This window comes from Branchiostoma belcheri, unplaced genomic scaffold (assembly GCF_001625305.1).
Source record: "Branchiostoma belcheri isolate BF01 breed outbred unplaced genomic scaffold, Haploidv18h27 scaffold289, whole genome shotgun sequence".
Taxonomy (NCBI): domain Eukaryota; kingdom Metazoa; phylum Chordata; class Leptocardii; order Amphioxiformes; family Branchiostomatidae; genus Branchiostoma; species Branchiostoma belcheri.
Window position 1 is genome coordinate 125144 of NW_017803897.1, and position 24528 is coordinate 149671.

General features: G+C 40.8%; 2 protein-coding genes across 2 annotated transcripts; both read left to right on the plus strand.

Moving 5' to 3' along the window:
- Positions 1-161: 161 nt before the first annotated feature.
- Positions 162-8167, plus strand: LOC109472885. The gene is made up of 10 exons (XM_019772750.1): positions 162-217; positions 485-583; positions 875-985; positions 1679-1780; positions 2852-2957; positions 4045-4181; positions 5812-6022; positions 6487-6615; positions 6739-6765; positions 6960-8167. Exons 1-10 carry the CDS (start codon positions 173-175, stop codon positions 7181-7183), a joined length of 1191 nt encoding a protein of 396 aa, XP_019628309.1. The 5' UTR covers positions 162-172; the 3' UTR covers positions 7184-8167.
- A 720-nt stretch (positions 8168-8887) lies between these two features.
- Positions 8888-23147, plus strand: LOC109472882. Its single transcript, XM_019772748.1, has 13 exons — positions 8888-8974; positions 11410-11441; positions 11749-11844; positions 12148-12264; positions 13003-13104; positions 16166-16271; positions 16533-16672; positions 17428-17638; positions 18461-18589; positions 19027-19213; positions 19651-19775; positions 20622-20675; positions 21008-23147. Exons 6-13 carry the CDS (start codon positions 16178-16180, stop codon positions 21211-21213), a joined length of 1146 nt encoding a protein of 381 aa, XP_019628307.1. The 5' UTR covers positions 8888-8974; positions 11410-11441; positions 11749-11844; positions 12148-12264; positions 13003-13104; positions 16166-16177; the 3' UTR covers positions 21214-23147.
- The last annotated feature ends 1381 nt before the right edge of the window (positions 23148-24528 follow it).

The following is a 24528-nucleotide window of genomic DNA, read 5'->3' on the forward strand; positions in this document are numbered from 1 at the left end:
ACAGCATTGTGTCGTTTACTAATTAGAAAAATGTGGAGCATTTCAATTTCAAAAGTCGCTTCCTCTTTGAAAATTATTATACATCCTGCGTTTGTTTCCATTCCCCTTCATTATAATAAAGTACTTTAAAAACGAATACAAATCTATTTATCATTTTCTAGCAAGTACGAATATGGACCCCAAGGACCCGCGCATCTACGAAGTGGTGGTGAAAGAGGTGAGGAAAATATTTCATTTGTAGTGGTCATAGGTGGGCTGTCAGATCTTACTAATGGTGTAATGCTATTAATACATTATTACCTTCGCCAAGAATTGACGAAGGTTATGTTTCCCTGGCCGTGTGTCTGTGTGTCTGTGTGTCTGTGTGTCTGTGTGTCTGTGTGCCTGTCTTTCTGTCAACAGACAAATTTTGATTTATGGATTGTAATTTTGTTCTAACCAAAGTAAGATTTTTTTCTTATATCACACTATTCCTTTTATCTAGAGTGTGACTCCAGGCTACATAGTAAGCAACATTCCACAGGTGTTTCAGCTGTCACAGATGCCTGCACCTGAAACCCTCAACATCTCTAAAGGAAACAAGGTTGGAATGCTTTTCAATTTTAAATATTAGGTAATAATTGGTCTAGACCTCTGCAATGTTTGGCTTAACATTTTCTATGACCTCCTTTAACCATGCACGTCTCTTATACACTATAGTCTATTGTTTAAAAGATTGTTGGACACTATGAAAGTTCATGATAGCAAATCAAAACACACCGGTGTCCTGCCAACGTTAATATTTCTAACCATGGACCATGAAACGCGGGTATGCTTGTTATGTCGCTGTATATAGTTAGTGCTAGCACGAATAACATGTCGTATTGACATTTAGGACGACAGGTTTTCCCTGAATGAAGATGGTGGCGATCTTTGTGTGAAGAAATACCTGAACTACGAAATTGATCCTAGATACGAGCTGATACTGGCCAATGAAAACCAACAGGTAAGGAACTAACTTTGTTTTCCTTCTATTTTAAAGGTAAGTCACAGTACACGCGATTAATGCATTAGATGTAAGTGATCCAATGCCTATTTGAACTTATAAACAGTACAACAGTACATAACTCCTCAACGATCTAATCATAATAAAAGTAGTGAACCCTGTGACTATACTGGTTCAATAAACATGTTTGAGTGGCGAAAAAGGCAGAAAGAACAAAAAATATGAGCTTTAATTGACTACATTTCACAATGCAACGACCAAGCAATGGTTGATGTTTTTACAATATATATGTAGCTAGGATCCAGTTATTTTGGATTCGTAGTTATCTCAGAGTCGGGGGTATGTTACAAAGATGGGACAGCGTTTGTCGCTAGACCTTTAGGGCGATAATTGGGGAGGGAAATGACCCCCGGCTTGGGTGGGAACATTTCTCCTTGCAGGTAAATGAACTCTATGGGGACTAACATAAAGTCATGGTTCGCTACAGAAGAAAATATTTCGTCTTGTCTGTGTAGCCGACGGAAACAAGACTTCTACATCTCGAATTATATTCTATAAAGCAAGAACAAAACGGGGGAGGCACTGTAATTTTTCTACAAAACGTAATGGCCAAATATGCTGACTTGTAAGAAAAAAAAATCTCCTGATCTTTTTTATCACTAGACCTGCTCAGTTCAGTACTCCTTGTTCCAGGTGGTGTTGGTAGTGATCGTGTCTGTAGAGGATGACCCCGCCTACCCTCCTGTCTTTAACCCAGACTGCTTCATGCCTCCCCGCAACACCAGCATTGCTGACGTAAGTACAGAACCAACTGTATGGATGTCTTTCCCGGGCTAGCACTTGACAACAGATACATGTATGCTGGTTGGGCAGCTCTGGCTGTTAATTCTAAACTAATGAATATGGACAACAAAGCGCCATATTGCTTACGTTTCGATGTCACCTTCGTCAGAGCTTCTGACTGGCGTACGAAAGGAAGGAATAATCCCTGGTAGATAACCCCAGTATCGTGTGTTTTGCCATCCTGACGAAATCATTTTCGGCATTGTGAAATGTTGTTTAGTCATAGAATTGTTGAAATATGTAACAACACCGGATGTAGGGATTTTTTATGTCAACCAGAAAAGACTATCACCTTGATGATGTTTCGGTGTCTTAAGCTACGGTCACAACCCGCCGTGCGTGCTTTTTGTCCGTACGTTTTTTGGGAGGTTACGTCTGCTACGTTTCTTCTGAAAACGTGGGGAAGGAGTGGCGTCTACGCACGTCACTCGCACGGTTTCGCAAGGTGTAAGAGTGTGGTCTGCACGCCACGTATGGCCGTGAGTGGTTGCGTGCATCGTACGTTGCGCAAGTGGTAAGTGAGTTGTACGTGCTTACAACGTACGATCTCTGTGCGATTGCAACTTTACCGAAAGGAGGCCGTACTCACCGTGCGTCTTTCGCACGGTACGTACTGGGCACGCGCGTCGCTCGTACTCGCACGCACGGGTGGTGAATCCGTAGACCGCACGTAGAAAAAGTTTAACATGCACTTAAAGTTCTATGGCGTGTCTACGTGCTCCCAAATCTGTAGGATTCCGTACGGAGGCGGTACTCACCACGCACGGATGCCCTACGTTTGCCCACGTTTTTGCACGTAGACAGCACGCAGATGCACTTATGGCGGGTTGTGACCGTAGCTTTACAGACTGGTTGTGAAAAAGAAAGTCCCTATTCACTATGTTCCACCAACCTGATGAAACAGTTTTCGGAAGTAACAACAAGTTTAAGACACCGATACCGGCTTGTGACAAAAAAATCATTGTTTCACTGGAGGTCTATCCAGGTCACCTGGAATGATCTTTACCTGTTTTTCCACTATAGGACTGGCCGTTCACGGTGTCTGTGGAGTCAATATTCCTCAGCAAACCGGCTCTGATAGTCGGGGGTGATAAAAACGAGGCAGCTGTTGTCATTGACAATGACAGATGTAGGTATTTCTTTCTTTTCTGGTTTTATGTACAGTGTTGCTTTGATTTATGGTTGTTCTTGTTACCTGCATAAAAATAGAGGTATTTGTTACCTCCATAGAAACGGAGGTATTGTTTTTGGTACGTCTCTTTGTCAACAAGTGTGCGTCTCTGTTTCCCCATGACCCTTAGGTCAGGTTGTAATGGATCTAACTGGATTCTCTGTCCAAGGGAGAGGAAGTCATTAATAATGTTTAATCTGGTAGCGCCCGCTGGTTCCCATGTGGTTTCGTTACATGAGCCTCTTGACAGCTGATAGCTGGTGTTGTTTCCCTAGGAAGATATTAATGAATGAAGACCTTTATTGTACATTTGTGTTCTACAGAACTAAGTACAGGTCGCATGGGTACAGAACATGAACATAAACATATACATTACATACATATGAACATATAAGAGTGTGAATAAATGTCTAATTTCTATTCTTTTCGGCTTCATCTCGCTTAGTAGTGATTGTATGGATATATGCGGCTGTGAGATTACTTAAAGTAGGTTTATCAAAAGTTAAAAGGAATACAAATTTCTCTTTACTAGTCAAATTTCTGAAATGGGGAAATATACTTAATACATGGCTAAAATATGAGTCTATCTCTACTATACAAGGGGCAATCTATGGTTAAATGTATTTCATCTTCTATTTGGCCTAAACTACAGAATTGACAGGTTCTTTGTTCTAGAGGAGTGCGGTTATGTCTTCCTGATTCGATTCGTAATTTATGACAACTGATTCTTAGTTTTGTAATGGAGGACCTGTGACGTATGTTCGCAAAGTTGAGATATTTTTCTTCGTTATAGGTATGTTTTAGTAATCTGTATAGACGTAGTTTGTTCTTTGCAATCACAGCTTTGCTATCATTGTGAATTTCGGATAGGAATGTTTGAAAATAATGAGACTTTTAGACGCCGCGGTATATGAGAAGAGATCAGAAGTCACCGAATTCTAATTTTGATCAAAGTTTGACAACTACTGACACTGTCACAAAAACATCACCACTTTCGTGGGAAATGACATTTTCTACATTGTCATTTTTACGTTGTTTCTTCCAGGTGATGTAAAGGCCTTTGTGGCAGTCAAGGACGATAAAGTTGATATGATCGACAAGGACTATGTACCGAGTTTTGACCTGGGCTGCACAAACACACAGGAACCACCAAGGGGAATGCCCGACATCAGAACTTACTGGGTGAGTCTTTCTGTATACTTTGCATTCCTTTGTTTGAATTATCTTCTAAAATGCTGACAAACCGTTGCATATATTAAATGTCCTGTATAGATCAGTCTTTTATTAAAACAAAAGTACACGTAACCTGTGGTAAACGTTCCATCTTTCTATGCATGCTTTTTACAGTGCCCTTTGCATGGTATCTCCATCAAATAATTTTTCTTTTGAAATGTTATTGATACTTTTGAACAAAGGGTCTGTAGATACCAAAACGCATTAACTATGATGCGTCAAATACCTGCGTCCGCCTCTATGTTGCTTTTTATACATATAGCGTGGCGCGAATATCAATAACAAAACAAGGAAGGAGAGGGTAAACTAGTCTATGTCGGAAAGTGTCGGGAACATTGACATTACTCTCTAAACCTGCTGAACACGACAAAACAATAATACATTCCTGCTAACATAAGTCAAACGTAAACATGCTATCATTGGTAAATAATTTCATCAGGTTGGTAAACGACTGAATAGCAAAGTTCTTTTTATCACAACCATTTATTTTTCACTAGCCGACGTTTCAATGACCTTCTGTCATCTTCATAAGGGCATTTCTGACTGGTGTACTGTGCACTGACGTTAGACGTTACTTGGGGCATAGTGCACTAAAGGTGTTGCATAGTTCATAGTGAACTTAAGCTAGTTTCTTTCTGTTTACCATACATTCCGGAACGTAGTGTAATTGTGACATACATACTAGGCATATCTTATATATAGAGACAAATCTTATATAGAAACACTTTACATTTGGAACCGCATATTTCCCTATGATGTAACAATGCCTAGTATGTATGTCACAAATACACTACGTTCCGGAATATATGGTAAACAGAAAAAAAACTAGCTCAAGTGCACTATGAACTATGTAACACCTTTAGTGCACTATGCACCAAGTAACATCTAGCATCAGTGCACAGTAAACCAGTCAGAATTGCCCTGGTAAAGATGACAGACGGTCATCGAAACGTCAGCTAGTGAAAAATAGATGGTTGTGATAAAAAGAACTTTGCTATTCATGCCATCATTGGTCAATCTGCTAATTGTGATTCGCTCAACGCAGGACTTGCAATCAATGTAGCCTCTAGTAGGCTTCGGAAACGACCGGAAAGACTTGGAATCAGTCAAAATGACAGGTAGCCAAGACACGGGAGTTGGTCCGCTGCTTATTACTTTTGAAACAAGACTGGCAATGAAAACAAACATTGCCATGGCGACGGTGGTTGCTGTTAGGGTTATTGTTTGCATGGCACTGTCATCATTTCATGATTTTGAGGAAGACTTGGTATCTGTTAAGTCTAGACAGATAAGTCTAGATAATACAGTGTACTCCCCCTGAGTGTATAGGGAACGAGTCCCGGGGTCACAGAAAGTAGGGCCATCTGGGGCAGACAGGTCTTCCCAAGGGTTCCAGGAATGTGGGCATAGATGTCAGGGAAATGCCTGTGGACATTCCGCATGCCTGTGGACAAAATGCCTGTACCATTCCTAGAATTCTTGCAAACTGCACACAATTCTGTACCATTAGGCTCCTCCCTGAGACGTCGCCAAAAAATGCATTGCCACTGATTTTCTTGCTTACATACCGTATTCCTAGAACGCCTCCTATGACCGACCGGATGACGGGGCAATCAACCCCAGCTGGTTTGTGGACTCCCCCGATCAGCCTCACAAGCGGCACGTGCTCGTCACGCTGGACATGAAGAATTTCTACGGACTCAACCCCTCCAGCTACTCTTGTCGCCTGAGCTTCGACCTGGGCTTCTTCGCCGCTGCATTTTCTGGGGAAATCACCATCGACCCGATTGGTTAGTCTTTTGTAGTGACCACAAAACGCATGCGCCATGCCACGCGTGCGTCATACCCGATGCATCATGGGTAAAATATGTGTTATTTGAGAGTCTCGGCTTATGAACAGCTTACTTTTATCCAAAAACAATAAAGACGGATTTTTTAAAACAAGAAAAATTTCTCATGCAACTCGATAAACGAAAGTATCACGATAATCATTATAAGATCCATCACCATCACAGGCCCGTATAAGAAGCCTAAACTGAGCATATGGGTGTACTTTAAATATAATAGTAAAATAAAGAACTTCTAGTAATGCTGTTGTACATACTACTGTAATACCATAATATGTACATAGCTCGCAAGGACATAAATATTCATTCAATTTGTTTTTGGCAGGCTGTTCCACTTTAATGACCCTGTGCCTTACCTGCGACTTGAATTAAACAATGACGCTGTTCCCGATGTCATGTTGCTGCAGGTTGCCCAGAAGGCTTCTATGGGGGACACTGTAACGAGACTTGCGTTTGCCAGAATGGCGGCAGATGCCACCCGTTCAATGGAGCGTGCAAGTGCCCAAATGGTTGGATAGGTCGAGCTTGTGACATTGGTACGTTTATTTTAAAATTAATTTTCCACATTTTTTTACAAATTCTTTATTTCAAAATTGAAAAGAAAAATATAAAACTTACACTTCAAAAAGTTTAATATGAGCTTACATGATACCTTTCAGTGTCAGCGGCTCATCCTTATCCTCATGGTAAGTGAAAACTGTTCATCATTAGGATTCTAGTTTTATCTTGATGTTGTTATGCTTCCCCTGAGTTTTTAATCTTTGTATAATTAATTATGTACTATTTCTTCAAATAATGTTTTTTGAATATTATTTGACATGAACCAATTTTCATTGTAACTAGAAAAGCCTCAATTATTTTCACAATATTCTTTTTATAGAAAAACAACGGGTCTACATTCTTGTCGGAGCTATCGTCGGTGCGATTGCCTTGGTAGCTCTACTGGCCACCGCGGTGGTTTACGTCATCAGAAGCCGTGCACAAACAAACAAATACGTCAGCAACGCTCTGGTGGATTCGGAAAGCTTCCGTGATACCCCGGATGAGTACACCGTGTATCCGGATGGAAATGTCCCGGATGTGATTATCAATAACGGTGGTTAGAAATGTTGCTCTGAAAAGTGTTAGAAGTGTACCAACGTTTTCTTGTATCAGCTGTGTTTTAGATGTGTTTTAGAGTGCTGATTTCGTTGATGTAATACAACTTGTGTGACGGTAGATAATTCATTTCTTGATTACATACAAATAAATGTATTTGACTATGCAAAAATAGCTTTAAATCACTCAATGGTCTGTGTTGTGACCTTGTCTTATCCGATCGTAAATCTTGAAGGCAGTTTACAATGTCAATGGTGATTGTGCATGAAAATAGCAGAATAATGTATTTAAGTTTACGGTCTTTTTAAATACCAAAAAACCTTTTTGGTGCAAAATAGACAAAATGACACAAAATGTACATAACGCATTCTTACTGTTATTGGTTGCATGACTATCTTATGTAAAACGTTCGGTTTGGTTAAATATAGCCTATGAAATCTATGGCACTTCCTTTATGTATCCATTTGTCATTATGTTTGAATGTGTTGCTACCATTCATGTATGTTGTAGTTAAAATTCTTGCTTCTTTTTCACTTGTAGGTTAAGAATCCATGGTGTATGTATCCCATATGTGTATGTTAGTAATCATGTGGTGCACGTATCTCTTATTTGTGTGTTAGTAATTTTGAGACTTTGTCGTGATCCTATGCTGAAGAAGATATATAGCATTGTCTTTATCTGTTGCTTTGGTTTGACAGTATGAAAAAAATTAAATGTAAAGGTTTAAAACACAAAACATGTATGGCGTTCATATCTTTAGACAGGAATATTCAGCAAATGAAGCGACAAAAACTGCGATGCATGTTGCTGTTGACGACGGCCTTTAAAGTTTCACGTTAATTTGCAAAATTCAAAGTTTCTGTCACCCCAAAAGGTAATTTTAAACTTTAGTACATTACAAATGTTAACAAGAAAACAGGGTCAAGTTGTTACTTTTACAATTACATTTGCCTTTGTCATATCATCTCGTGTCAGTCAGAGTTTCATGCTGGGAAAATGAGCACCTTAATGAACTTGTTGAAGTCAACGACTAAAAGGCTGACGTATTCTTCGTTTCTTTCTTCATAGCTCCCATCAGTTCTGATTATCCTCTTCACCACAGAAATGATAACAACAACATAAAAGGAAACTTCTTTTTCTTCTACAATTTTAGACTGGATCCCTTAGGTGTATAAGAATTATAAATGTCTGTTTCAATTTACGATTAATTATAATTAAAGAAAACATTCCTAAATATTCAAACGATGGTTTGTTAATGCGGATGGTTTCACGATTTTTAGAACTACTCCTTATTCGTTTGTGTTGTGTTGACAACATTCCAGCTGTTTCGTAACAGCGATCTTCGTAACAGCGTTTCCAGCTGTTTCGTAACAGCGAACTTATTTACATAAACTAAAGCTTTACAATTTCTAATGATTAAATCGATACCATCAAATTCGTGATTGTTTAGAATACGAATTGTTTGATAATGTTTAAAACGATTTCACTGGGCTCATAAGCTAGCCCTTTAGTCTAGCTCGTGGGATAAGGGACCATGGGATAAGGGACCAATGTACAAGTTCCTACGTAATGGTCTATGTGTGAGGTGTGTTTAACATATTGACAAAGGGGACTCCCCAACACAGGAGGAAATAAATTCCACTGTTAAACGAACAGTCACAATTTTCCCCAGCGTGTACAGAACTATCTATTTTTAGAAATTTAAAGGAGAAACATTTAAACTCGCAGCAGAAGATAGAAGGACTTGTTCCCGTATCGCAGGGTGTTTCAGCGTTCACTACGGCAGTTCTAATGAAGGTACTGGCGGTACTGTTGGTGTTGTGTACGCGTAGGTGTCTGGCTGGTACGTAACCATATTTGTATGCTTTCCACTGCATGTATGTCCGCCGTTTGTAAGTTTAATTTGTCGTCGACTCCTCTCGTTTGGTGATTGTTAGCTTTTAATGTAACAAGATAGTGATCTAGTACACACCTATCAATATCTCCGTCTAGCGTCAAAAATCAGGATTAGACCCCCAGTGAGAGGGGTGGATTCAGTGACGACCTTGTCTCCCAAAGGACATTCACCTTTAATAGAATTTGCATGGCATCTCTTAAATCACAATGATGAAAATCATAAAGGTACTTCTTCAAGCTAGGGTAAAACCAACGTACAATTACGATTACAGTCTAAGATTCAAAGCAATTTTTTTCTGGCTGATGAATTTGATTAACTCACACTATAAAAAAAGGTACGAGTAGAGGAACAGAACGTCGCACCTGTGGAGGATTGGTAAAACGAGAAAGATGTTTGTTTTTGCTAGTTCAGTTTTACTTCCTCATGCGCGTGTTTCGTAAAGCAGCCCATGCATATCCGGTAACCTTCCCTTTGAAAGGCCAATATTTACGTTTCGCCGGCGGCATGCATAGAATAGCAGTATACCTTGCAGTGTACAAATATATTTGACAATGATGTTACGAGCCATGTGTGTGTGTGTGTGTGTGTGTGTGTGTGTGTGTGTGTGTGTTTTCTCTCTCTTCATGTGTGTGTGTGTGTGTGTGTGTGTGTGTGTGTGTGTATGTGTGTGTGTGTGTGTTTTCTTTCTCTTCATGTGTATGTGTGTGTGTGTGTGTGTATGTGTGTGTGTGTGTGTGTGTGTGTGTGTGTTTGTGTGTGTGTGGAGGATGTGTGTCATGAAAGAAAGGTCTAAACATTTGATATAAAAACTCAATTCGTCACATGGCCTGAGGAAAACAGCACAGCATAATTAAAACAGGAAATTAAACAATGATTCAGAAATACAATCAGTCAGTAATAAAAAAGAGTACATTTCATAAGACGATTCATCACTGAACTACACGGTTACAACATTAGATCCCTCGGTATGGAAGGGTACCTACTACATCTGCTAACCGATCAGATAAAAAACTGCTTAACAAATATCTTTATGTCCTTATTACCTCCGGGTAGGGATGTATCCCGTGCGCGGAGGTTTTGTGGGGGAAGACGAAAATTACGTTCGCAGCAGTTTCTAGCGTTTGGGTGGACGGATATGTCTGGGACTTGGTATACGTTTTGCTATTGGGCTGTAGATGGTGCACGTTGTTTTTGTTTTTTAGTATGTGTGTTTTAGTGCGTGAAAATGATGCGTTTTGACAGCGTATGGACACCCCTTGTGTGTGAAAGTGGTTTTGTCTTTTGGTTTTCGGCGTGTATAAAGTGTCGTAGGTTGCGTCCACATCTGGTGAGAGGGGGTTTCAGGTATCGAGTGTGAAAATGGTCGCGCGGGTCGCAGCCAGCCAACTTCCGGGTGGGCCAATGGGTCAGGGGTCAACGCCCTCTTGCGCAATTTCGGATGTTTTCTGCGTATAGTACGACTTCTTAACTTACAAATACCGTGGTATACTGTCTCAGGCGTTCTCGACATGCATTTCGCGTTGGGGTAGACGGGACTCGGTGTATCTTCTGTTAATGGGCTGTAGATGGTGCAGGGTTTTTTTGTTTTATTGTATATGTGTTTTGGGGCGTAAGATTATTTGTATTTCGTGTCTCGGACACCCGTTACTGTTGTTAGTGTGTGAAAATGGTCGCGCGGGTTGACCATTTGCGGTTACATCTTCGCCAATCAATCAGCACACTCGGCTCGGGGTCGCCGATGTTATCCTGGAGCTAGCTTGGGTGCCATCCCCTACCGCGAGTGAGCGATAATCTTTCGGCCAGGGAAAGCCACACGCCCCGCCGACCCTGATTTGCGCCCTGGCTCTCCTCGCGTCCGGTGTCCCTGTGTTTTCGAACTTCGGTGGGGATTTCCGTGTTGTTTTCTGATTTTCATCATCCACTAAGATATACTTGAAGACCGAGCGTGATTTGAACTAGTGTGGGATAAGTGGGGAGGGATGGCAGCCGCGGGGGGAAGCGGTCGGCTTGAAAAATTTTCGAGAGCAAGTTGATTTCTCACGCGGCCGTTTGTGTAGGTGTTTGTTTACATTATCGCTGGTCGCTGAGGGTCGGGCAGCCAGATTCGCCACGGGATGCCTCCTGTCCTTTCTATTTTTGGGCTCCAGTCGGCTAGGGGGGATTTCACAGATCATTTAGCCAATTACAAACATTTCGAAACTTTTCGAAAAAATGGTATTCGCGCGAATTCACTAGTTAATTTAAAGAACAGTCCCAACATGCACCCAACATTCTGCAACATACATTACAATACCCGGAGGTACAAAATCTACGATTTTCCTTGTTTATTTTACAGGTAGAGGGTCATTTAATGTCGGGGTATCTGAGGTATGTATATTTATATATTTTTCATGATGAATAAATACAAAATACATGTAGCTTTTTATGAGGACGGTACTAATTACATTAGTTCTGTTTTATGTTCTCCACGCTTTCAGGTATATCTTGTTACGTACTGTGGATTATTGTTCTGGCCTTTTCCTCAATATTCTTCCTCTTTTTATCTGACGCCATGGCTCAGGTGTGCTCTGCATATTCCCATAGTTACAAACTTGATAAAATAGAATATGTACATACTAAAAAGTGCCTAAACACGAGATTTCACAAGTTAAGAATAACAATTGGTTTGTTTTAGAGTGTTGATCCCGGTCACGTGATCACTAGTGTCCGTACCTTGTACCTGAAGTGGTGGAGAGGTGATGGACAGTTTCGCATCACATCAGGGAACAAGGTAAACCATTCTGCCATAGAATAAGAAATACAAGATCACAGTCTGGGCTTAAGATTGAACAAGGCTGAAATGTGGCACTTCAGTCATTTGTAAAAAAAAAAATATACATGTACGATGCCTAAATTCTATTGACAGGGATTTACAAAATTCTTTTATGTAGCTAATGTAACATGGGGTACAGAAAATCTAAATAGAATAAGTTTTCTTATATTTTCTGGGGAGTTGATCTGTTGTAATAATTATAACGCAATACTAAACAATATCGCAACACAAAGGAACCACAAAGATAATTTTAATGCCCAGGACGATCGGTTTACAATCGGGACTGAGACTGGTGACGTCATCGTGAAGAGGTACCTGAACTATGACATTGAGCCTCACTATGAGCTGAAGGTGACCAATGATCAAGCTGAGAAAAAGGTACGTCACATTTCCATTCGCGGGCTTTTTTCTAAAAAAAATATTGAAGTCACGTGACTCTTGTTGACCGTATTGCCTCTTGGTCACGTGACTGCTCTCTTCAGTAGCTGAAGGAAGATGGTGGATGCTGTCTGAAGGCTTTAACGCTGTACCCCAGTAATTCAGTTTAAAAAAAATTAGCCCTCGAAGTGATTTCGGTGGTTGTGCTATTTTTTGGGTTTTGAAATCGATTGATGAATTGTTTTTACTTCGAGGTTAGACGAGTGTCCAGGAATCATGCGATCCAATCGGATTACTTAATTGTTTGATTAGATTATGATTGAGAAGCTCCTATTGGTGTTTGTCACTCCTACCGTAAAACCTTAAATGGTTGGGGCTTTGCGCAGTAATAATTTATCGCACACCAACTGGTGACTTAACGGACGATTTAACAAAGCATATCATATAACCTTATCAGTCGACTTTATAATATGTTTATCATTTTATCATGAAAGTTCATCTGTGTTGGTAGTAATCATAGTAAAACGTTAAACTTTATTCCAACACACTATTTACAGGGATCAAATTTTCAGCGACCACTGTCGCCTTCATCAGGATAATTAATGACCAATCACTTCAACACGTGATTAATTATCCTGATGAAGGCGACAGTGGTCGCTGAAAATTTGATCCCTGTAAATAGTGTGTTGGAATAAAGTTTAACGTTTTACATTTATCATTTGTTTTGATCATATGCAGAAGGAAATTAAAATCAGAATCTCGGTGGAAGACGACCCGAGCTACCCTCCCACCTTCAACCCGAGCTGCTACATCCCACCTCGGGTCAGGAACACCACAGAGGTACGTACAGTAATGTCAGAAAATCTGTGAAAACTCACGTACCTAAAATTGACCCGATCAAACTAAACCAGCCGGGGTCTAAGCCGGGGTTTAAAACCATCATGGTGTACGTTTAGTACACCATGATGGTTTTAAAATCAGTTTCATGAAAAAAGGTGTGGGAACAAAAACGATAACATTGAAAAGGGGAGTTAATTTTGATATCACTAAAGAGTACCACGAAGCCTAGTTTTCAACTGTTTTACAGCTGCTTATCATAACTTGTTTCCCCGCTGTTTGAAACCCGCGCCTTGGTTACGTCATGCTCTTCTGATCATACTTCGTCAGTGACGTACAGAAGTGAAACAACCAGTTCTGAAATCGTGGCGTTTTAATAAGCTAGCTTAGCCAACGTTGACAGTAGGTTATAAATGCATCATCTTGTACCCCAGACCTAGGTCATCCTGTTAGCTTACAAAGTTATAAGTTCACCATGGTGCAAATTTCAAACGTCGGAAGAATCCTTAACTATGATTAACTGATGTAAACAATTTGCAGTATGTTATGTTTATGTACCCTTTGATTTCTATGTCAGCCAAGTCACTCGTGGATGATAATTATCTACATATTCCACTCTTGGATTTTGTTGAATTATTATTTTGTGAGATACTTTGAACTTTCAACAAATCTGTGTGCCTTTGAATACAGTGAACTGGAAAAGGATAAAACCGTATCGATTTGCAAATAAAGTGAAGACAAATTTTTGGAAGTCGAAAAAGGAACAAAAGTCAGACAAGTCAAGACAAGATGATGCAAATTAGTCTGAAAGCTCCTGTTATACAGGACAGGAGCTTAAGTGTTGTCTGTCCTCGGGGCTGGGAGTGCCAAATCCCAAGTGCCGGAAAGATCGACCCGTAGCCCCCCTTCCCTGTTGAGGGTGGGGTTGTACATTCTTTCATATATTGCCTCTTTAACACCCCGTTCCCACCAGCGTGTTTCGCGGTCTAAGACATCCGTGGACTCGAGTTTGAAAGAGTGACCCTGGTTGTGTTGTAGGTGGTGGAAAATAGCTGAGGAGAAGCCGTTGGCACTAGGTCGGCAATGTTCTTTGTACCTTACTTTAAGCGGTCGACTTGTCTCTCCGATGTAGGTGTTGTTACAATTGGGCTCCTCACATTTGAGTCTGTAAATAACATTCGCCTTGGTACCCTTGTGAGGTCGGTCCTTAGGGTGTACCAGTCTTTGTCTGAGGGTTGAGTGAGGTTTGAAGTTAGTGGCTATGTTGAAGTTTTGGAAGATCCGTCGGAGTTTCTCAGATACTCCTTGGACATACGGAATAGTGATGTTGGCCTTGTTTTTGTTGGTCAATGGTTTGCACTTCTGGGTTTTCTTAGACTGATCTGAAGGTTTGAGTGCTTTGTTGAAAGTCCAGTTTTGGTAGCCACATTTAGCCAGGGCACTTCGTCCGTTTTGGCTTGGTCTGAAGTGACAATGTTGTCTGCACGATGGAAGAGAGTTTTGATCACTGCTAGTTTGTGTTCCAAAGGGTGGTGGGAATCAAAGGCCAGGTACTGATCAGTGTGGGTTGGTTTCCTGTACACTTCGAAACGAAGGTTACCATCTTCCTCTACGATAGTTTTGGTGTCTAGGAAAGGGAGCATGTTGTCATGGCTTGGCTCCTGTGTGAACTTGATGTTGTCATCTATCTGGTTGATGTGGTCAAAGAAGTCAGCAGCTACCCTCTTTTTCAATCTGCACCAAGTGTCATCTACATATCGAAACCAGTTGGCCGGGGGAGTGTCATTGAAAGTGCTGAGGGCTTTGTTTTCAAACTTCTCCATGTACAGGTTTACAACAATTGGTGAGACTGGTGATCCCATAGCACATCCGTGCATTTGTTGGTAGAACTGTCCTTTGTAGGTAAAGTATGTGCATCCTAAGCAGAGTTCTAGTAGCTCACAAACTTGGTCAACGGATAGGTTGGTTCTATCTGCAAGTGTATCATCGGCTTCCAAGGCTTCCTTGACTACTGACACTGCTTCCTTGGGTGGTATGGAGGTGAAAAGTGAGCACACGTCATACGAAGTGATGGTTTCATCATCCTCTACATGAATGTCTTTGATTTTGTTGACAAAGTCGGCACTATTCTGTACATGGTGCTGAGATTTCCCCACTAGTGGTCCTAAAATCTTGGCTAGAAAACCTGCTAACTCATAGGTGACAGAGCCTATACTGGAGACTATGGGTCGTAGAGGGACACTTTTGGATTTTTGTGGATGTTTGTGGATTTTGGGAAGGCCGTAGAAAGCAGGGGGTTGTTCCGTTGTGGGATTGAGTTTTAGGTAGGTGGGGCGATCCAGAACTCCTTCAGTTTGCAATTTCTTGAGAGCTGAACTGATTTTCCCTTTAAACTTGTTAGTGGGGTCCTTTTTCAAGGGCATGTAGGTGTCTTTGTCTCCCAATAGGTCCTGTACCTTCCTGTCGTACTGCTCCCTGTCTAAGACTACTGTGCATCTGCCCTTGTCTGCAGGAAGAATCAATATGTCTTGATTGGTGGCCAAATCTTTGAGAGCGGTACGTTCTTCCCGTGTGATGTTACTAGCAGGGGGTTTGGAGACTTTCAGGGTGGTAGCTACTTTGGTGCGCAAGGCTTCAGCTTGTCTCTGTGGTAAACGTGCCCGACGAATTGCTGACTCGGCTTCTGTCACAATGTCAATGCTGGGAATCTTGTTGGGTCATACTGCAAAATTTAGACCTTTAGAAAGCAGTGATTTCTCTGGTTCTGTGAGAGTATGGCTACTTAGGTTTGGCCTTCCAAAAATTTGTCTTCACTTTATTTGCAAATCAATCAACAGGTTGTGTATATAAACCTGCTTTCCCTCTGGTCTCTCAGTCACTGACGAAAGCTAGTGGATACTAGCTGAAACGTCTGACGTTTTCAAAATCATATCCAGTTGCTTGAGTAACTGCTTTTTGGCATATCGTATCACCTGGATGTCTAACCTTCATCGACGTATCTCTAAATAGCTTTGACTTTATCGTATGCAAATATAAAATTTCCTTCACTGCCGTTTTGTTCCAGATTTGGCCCCTGATGGGGACCCTGCACTCGTTCCTTGGATACCAGAATCTGTTTAGTAACCGCAGAAATGGATCTCGGTCGGCGATGGTCCTCCACAACGATCGCTGTAAGTAACGGGGCCAAATCAATACAATTTTTTTATTCAGGATTGGCATTGTTGAAGATAAACAAGCATTAAGATATTAACAATGGCAAAGCGAGACTGAAATATCTCCTCCTACAGACATGAATTAGGCACTGAGATCGACGATTGATCTGAAAAGGAAATGTGAGATGAACTGATATCGAGAGGGACTTCAGTGATTTTATAGGTAACTGATTCAAACGGCAACATTACAGTATACACGTGGTGTGTTTCCTTGTCCAGGTGATGGTAAGGTGTATGCGGTGTATAAGAGTGACTTTTGGGACTACACCGTACCGGAAGGAACCACGCCTTTCTTCAACTTTAAATGTACCAACGACCAGGAGCCGAGACGGATGACACCGACTATAACGCCATACTGGGTCTGTACATTTACTCATTTTCAGTGGAGCAAGCAAGTGTATTGATATATTTAGTAGTCTTTAATAGAAGAATCATTGTTAACTAGAGTTCCACGATTTTATACCATCGCCAAATGATTTTTTTCTTAATGACTATTAATTATAGATTACTCATTGGCTAACCATTTTACAAAGCATCTGTTTCTATTACATAATAGTAATTCTAAGAGCTTCACTTAAAAGCTAAACCTTAACCAATTACCAGGGCTACTCATTTAAAACGTCTCACGCTTGATGGGCAGTCCTGACTGTATCATATCTTACAGCCTTATAAATAAGTCATCACCAAGAAATCAATCGAATTCTACTGCAAGTAAAACGCACACATACATTGTGATCACCATTTATCTGATATGATTTTTGACGACGTCTCAGGGAGGAGCCTAATGGTACAGTATTGTGTGCAGTTTGCAAGAATTCTAGGAATGGTACAGGCATTTTGTCCACAGGAATGGAATGTCCACAGGCATTTCTCTGACCCACATCTATGCCCACATTCCTGGAGAACCTTGGGAAGACCTCTCTGCCCCCGGGGCTCGTTCACTATATATTCAGGGGAGGAGTGCACTGTATCTGTCTAGACTTAACAGGTACCAAGTCTTCCTGAAAATCATGAGATGATGACAGTGCCATGCAAACAATAACTCTAACAGCAACCACCGTCGCCATGGCAATGTATGTTTTCATTGCCAGTCTTGTTTGTCGTTGGTCTAAAGAATGCGTCCTATGAGCGTCCAGATGACAGCGCGATCAGCCCAGAGTGGTTCCTGGACAAGCCGAAGAAAAAGTTCATGAGGCACATCTTAATGGAACTCAACATCAAAGACATCATCACCCAGAGTCCATCTGTGTACAAATGCAGCATGGAGATCAAGGCTCCTAATTTCGGGCTTAACGCCAGCATGGGGTTTGGTATTGAAGCTTTAGGTTAGTATCGACGACTTCATTGACTTTTATCGCTAGTTTTTCAACATTGTTTTACAATACCTTTTTTCGCGTCAAATATGCCTGACGCTATAGGAAAACAGCGTTTTGGTGCATATTTTTAAACAAAGAATGTATCGAGACCGGACACCCCTCTGTGCGAAAGGTCATGCAAGTGGACGAGAATTGTAATACTTTCAACACACCAAAGGTCAACGGTTGCGACCATTTTCACGCTCAAAGGGGTGTTTTGGGGCCACCAAAAGGCGCCATTTCCCGCCCGAAAACACATATACAATAAAAACAAAAGCACGTGCATCATTTACAGCCCAATAGCAAAACATATAACGAGTCCCAAAAGAATCCGTCCACCCAAACGCGAGAAACAGCGGCGAACATGAAAATCTAAATCTCTCACAAAGCCCTTCCGCGGAAGGATGTCTCCTCCCCCGGAGGCAAAGAAAGATACAGATACAGATAAAATACAATTTAACACGTCCACTTGTTTGAGAAACATGTAAATTGAAAGTACAGGTATTCCCAGGGATACCCTTGAAAAGGGCTAGGGTGGTGGGACCCATCGCGTTTCCGGTCCATCATTCCCCTATGGACTTTCACCAAAGGCAGGCCCCCATTTTATACATTGTACATGGAAAGCATGAGGAAAGTCTCTTTTCAAGAATAAAACATCTAGTAGCTAGGAAACCTGAGATCTTTCATCAGTAGGTATCTTAAATGCACTATAAGATTAGGGTTGTATGTAATTTTATTTGACTAGGACAGTAATAGAAACATCATTCATAATGTTTAACTGATTTATATAAGGGTGCCCTGCTGGGTTGTTCGGAGGAGGCTGCAGTGAGATCTGTGTGTGCCAAAATGGCGGCAGCTGTCATCCCTTTAATGGCGCCTGTAAGTGCCCGGATGGATGGAAGGGCAGGGCCTGTGATATCAGTAAGTGCTCTGACGTCATTTATACCCTTATGGTAAGTGCTGTTGATTGGTCAAGTCCCTGTCACTAGAAACAAATAAACTGACTGGCACTCAACAGAACTGTACTGGCACTCTAAACTATATTCCCTTTCATACCGTATATAGCAGAATGTCCCCTCAGAACACCTTAAGAAACTTTAAGCAAGGAAAATGTCCTAATATTCACATTTTTAGTCGTCATTGTCAAATATTGTTAGTGTGGATCCTGCAAAGATTGAGTGTAAAAAGTCGTTCGGTGTGATATAGCTAGTTGCCGCCGCGCCGCGTGCCTGTGAGCTGGTGTGTTACGCCAAGATTTACTACAAAGACCAAATAACTGCGTCAGTTTTAATACTGGTATTTCTACCGGCGCTACGCTATTTTAAGGATAACTATTATGACGTCATTTTCTGTTACAGAGGATCCTAAGGTCCTTATGTCTCCGACCTACCAGAACGTCACTTCCGGCCAGACAGCACGGCTCAGCTGTGTTGCTCTAAATGTCCATTCCGCCAGCACCTTCGCCTGGGCTCTGAACGGGAAACAGCTGAGCACAGAAGGTAACAACATGGTCACATTCCAAGGATTCAACACACGATTCAACAGGTACGGTGATAAAGCGTGGCATACAGTATAGTATATTTTTTATTCGCCCTACTTTTTGCTCATACATGTATTTAGAATAATTATGTTTACCGAAGGAAAACATATTTGTTTTGCTCAGTTTCCTATTCTCCCAACATTGACCTCTGACCTGGTCAATGACCTGAACCAGACTGTCTGTCACCATGGTAACTGGTGTTGGGTTACATCATGTTGCAATTTTATAGCAGGAGAGATTTAGACTCCTGTCAGCATATATATGAATGTGTTTGAGTAAAAATTAACAGAGGATACCATATGCGAAGGTAAACACTATGTATTTGTTTGCAAATATTACCCTTCTAGTTATAAATGTTGTTAGTTACACCTTATCTAAAATTACTGTAAAATCGAAACTGTTTTCCTGTTTATTTATTTATTCATTATCTTGTTTACTACAGGACATTTGTAAACGTGACTATTACTGTGGTGATCTCTAGTCTGGGTATGTCTGGGGAGTACGCATGCGCATACAAGGCAACTGATGGAAAGATCTACCGACAGTTTGCCAAGGTGGCCCTGGAAGGTGAATACAAATGGTTTTTATTGTCATAACAGTACCCGTCGCAGCCTGTATACGGCTGAATTGATGCAGGGTATCACATAATCAATCAAATAATACACATGATACACATATTTGTTCCACAATTATTTTTTGTGGAAAGGGTCTGTGCGGCTGCCATTCGGCGCCACAAGGTGACCTCAATACGGCTTTCCCCAACCGAAGTTAGGTACCCATTCACACATGGGTGGAGTGGGGAAATTCGTGTAAAGTGCCTTTTCCAAGGACACAACGTCGGGGCGCATATTCAGACATGTACCGGGTACGACTTGGAATCGAACCAGGGTCTCCCCGGTTCATAGTCGATTGCTCTAACCACTACACCACCCGACGCCACAATAATATAGATCACCTCTTTTATCAGTAAGGACGTTGATTGACAATACGGTTTATTGCATTTCCATGCCCAACAAGTAGAGCTTATTGTAGTGATTTGGTATTGTTGTATCTACTTGCTTCAATTTTCAGTGAGTTACCGCTAATCCGTAACTTACCCATGGCTCAGTTTTTTTTTTTACCAAGATATTGTTCTCTTTAATATATCTGTTTAATTTTTTTGTACGTTCATAACATACAGTGAAGTCTTGATTTCAATTTAGTCAAGTTTCTAACCAAGTTGTTACTAACCTAACTAATTCATTCAGGAATTTGGACTGGTTTGTTGCTTAAATTTGCTTAAATTAAAAGTAAAACCCGAGGTCGTAGCGTCCTTAAGATAACAGGTAAAACAGCATATACACAAGTATATGATAATTAGGACATTATTATTATCATTTGGTAACCAGTTATATAATACATATATCTCTGCAGGAAAGTTTAGTCCTCAATGTGGAAACTGCTTCCCCAAGACTCAGCCCGTGAGCGGTGAGTTAATTATTATAACCAGGTTTAGATAGCAGAAGATTTTAAATAAAGTTTGTTTGAGAAGACTACTGAAGTCTACTTTTATAGCATGTTTATAACATTGTTTTTGCCGACGTCTCAGGGGCAGAGAAAAGCCATTGTTATCAAGATTTCGTTTTTTTTCAACCTTAGTCTAAGCATCACCATCTCAGTGTTTTATATCAGACTTCATGGATATGAGTTTGACACATAAAAGCGGTATTGACACCACTCACGGTGTCAATACCGGAATACCTGATTACTTAAGTTTCAAGAAAAAAACTTAACATCTTTCTGAATGTTTGTTTTTCTAGACGAGACCGTTGCACTGTACGTCGTCAGCGGCGTTGCCTTACTGTTTCTTGTTGCCCTGCTCACTCAGGGCTACATGAAGCACAGGCATGTCAACAAGGAGGCCGTTGACATGGTTACCAAAAATAACCCGGATGTAAAGAAACCCATTGCCGAGTTCCCGGATATGGTCCGCAGGGAAACCGTTGAAAACGAATACACCGTGTGATCACGTGATTGGTCTGGTTAGGGGGACAAACAGACAACTGAACAAAAGATGAGGATTTTATCATATTGACCAACTAAATAGCCTCCAATTGTTTTGTGTACGGTCATTGGCTACTAGTATCTTTTTTAAATTTCATGCTGTTATTAAACATGTAAACTGCACCGGAATTGGCAGCTGGAGTGCAAAACAGGTGAGCCAGTTCCAACAAAAGAATAAGAACTAGAGTTCCACGATCTCATACCTTCGCCAAATAATGTTAATCTTTATGACTGACAAATTAAAATAAATCCCGATTATGCAAATAGAAGCCTTATTTGCATGAATTATCGAATGATCAAATTCTCCACCAAAGACAGTCTTATACTGACGAAGAATGCCATACTAACATTTCCTCATAAATTATGCAAATGAGGTCATTATTTGAATAAGTTATCCTTAATGTTCACCTTCACTTAACTTTCAAGTACCTGAAGTATGAAATTCCAGCCAAGTACTATTATCTAATTTTTTTAATTTTCTCATTAATTATGCAGATTAAATCTTCATTTACATAATATCTGCCTGTGTTTCTCTCATTCGTAGCGATGGGACGGATGAGACGGAATCCTTCCGGTTTCGACTTTAATCTTGTCATTCTCAAGAATGACAGAGATCGGATCACTCCTCCTTTTATACCTTTTACTGTGCCTCTCTAGTGCAGGGCGCTCTGCTCGAGTTTACAATATTGGCCAATCAGCATTAAACATATCATTTTGCACTGGTTTAGGCTGGATTGCAGGGGGCCAACAATCTAATCATTTCGGGGTCTCATCAAGACCTACCCACCTACTAAGTATGAAGACAATCCATTTCAGCCTTCTCAAGTTATCGTGTTTACATGCAGAAAGACAGACAGACACACACGCACGCACACGCACACACACACACAGACAGATAGACAGATATACCACACACGAACGCCTCTGAAAAACATAACCTTCTTGGCGAAGGTAATAAAGGGTTGTATCCTTGACTAAAACGCTGTTCTTATCATAAGTAGTATTAGTATAGTATAGTATAGTAGAAATGCGCAATGTGACCTAGTATAGTAATGTGATCTACTAAATAGTAGATCACATTAGTATGTATAGTTTGTAAGTGTCATTGCTGTATTCATTTCCCTGTTTATCCATGATCTGTACTTAGCTTGTTACAGCACAAACGTACAATAAAGGTCTTTCATTCATTCATCATTACAACATCTTTATGGCTTGGCGAATCTTGGCGAATCTATGGCTAAAGAGTTGCGATGTAAACAAGTACTTAAGGTGTTTTATTACTAGTATTTGCGGTGATAGGATGATGTCGTGTATTTTTTGTTGAACAAAAATTGAATATGGATAGGCATGACGATGGTATTCTAACACATTGGGATTTTACTTTGTCAAATGTAAATGACGTTAAGTAACCCTGTATCATCTTTTGAAATTTTAATTGGTTCCAGTCTGTGTATAATCACCAAGCAGATGTAAGGAACCGGTTCAGTGTGAGATTTAAGCATATTTCTGTAACATTAAGTACATGTTATAGTAGTTCATTTTTCCACTAGATGTACAAACATACATGTAACACAGTATGAATTGTAACTATACTGTTTACATTTATTTCGGAAACATTACACAAAGCTGTTGATCAAATCTTAACGTTTGTGGATCGTAACATCATAGTCTTTAGCCCATAAATACGTTTAATTTTTTCACTTACATCTGACAACAGAAATCTACAAACTTGGTATTTCAATTTGCACGGTGTTTGTGTTTAGTATTATACATGAAGACAATGTAGCTGGTGATGATGTAAGTTTATTAAACAGGACCAAAGCAACACTGACAGGCATTCATGGTGGCTAAATTGTGAGGCTCGATTTAATAAAATATTTCGACAAAAGTGTGTACATTTATCAATTTTTTAAAGGTAGTTGCTATTGATAATTGTTGTTAGTCATTCTCGTCAGAGGTGAAGCACAACGCGATGTGTGTATAGGAGGTGATGATGATCACCGTGTGGCTTATACAAGACAAGGTTTCGCCAGGCCGCCGTCCAGGTTAATTGTAGACAGTAACGTTAGTATTTGTTCCATGGCACACCGGGGTATGTGGGGTATGTTCCTACTCTTTTTCAAATGATTGGGGGGGGGGGCGCTAAAGGCGGTAAGGTAGAATGAACCAAATCACTAGCGGGGAGGGCTATATATACGGGCCGGGGGGGGGTATCTCTTTGACACCGACACTGACGTTCGACGCAGTTTGCTGATGAGGAGCAAACGTTTGCCTTATGAATTGACTTGACTCCAGTGTACCAAACAGGGTGGGCAATGGGTGCGTATGTACCTGTTTTGCTCTCCCTTTCACTTTGTGAAATATCAAAACAAACAAATGTTCATTTCCACGTGAGTGCAAACACTACTAATACAGCTGTACTACTGGTCCCACTATATATTTTCCAGCATTAGTTGAGCGCAACCATTGTAGCAACGTCACCCTCGGCCACTGTCCGTTCCTCTAACAGAATCATCCCCCCCCCTCCCGGCCCTTCCACTGCAAACAGGGTCAGGGGACTCACGACCCGCGTTAAGGCATGCTGGGAGAGGTGGCAACACTGAAGACGGTAAAGATGGCGGTCCTGACGTCACCTGGACAGAAATTTCAATGTGTTATGTTTAATATGGAGAGTAAGAAGCGTCGCTTTACTGTTAAACATAAACAATTATGGAATACAAATGTTTTTGAATTATGTCGTTCCTGTATGCTGCATGAGCTATTGTTATAATGTGGGTTACAGCAGGTACCGCTTCATTGCATCTCGACATTGAATTTGAAGAGACACCCTTATTGTCAACCTGTGACTGGTTTATACTTGCAAAATACGGAACGCATACGGTTCCCCTTTTTCACTTCTCTAACAACCCAGCGGGCAGCACCACCCACACCGGCACTTATTATTTAATTATTACGCCTCACAACCATTTTGCACGTCCCTGTTGTAACCTTCAACATTAGCTTAGAAGTTATAGAAGGCATAAACACACACAGACAGACAGACAGACAGACAGACAACACACACACACACACACACACACACACACACACACACACACACACACGCAAGGACAGACACTCACATTTCCTTCATTTTTCGAATGGTATAATGACAAAGGGGTTTCTCCTCGCCTATATATACTTTGAAAACACTAAATTCCCCGTGCTTGACGTAATCAATACTACCCTTTTTCAGTGCGTGGTTCCCCAGATTTGAGTGACGTGTATCAGGTTACAT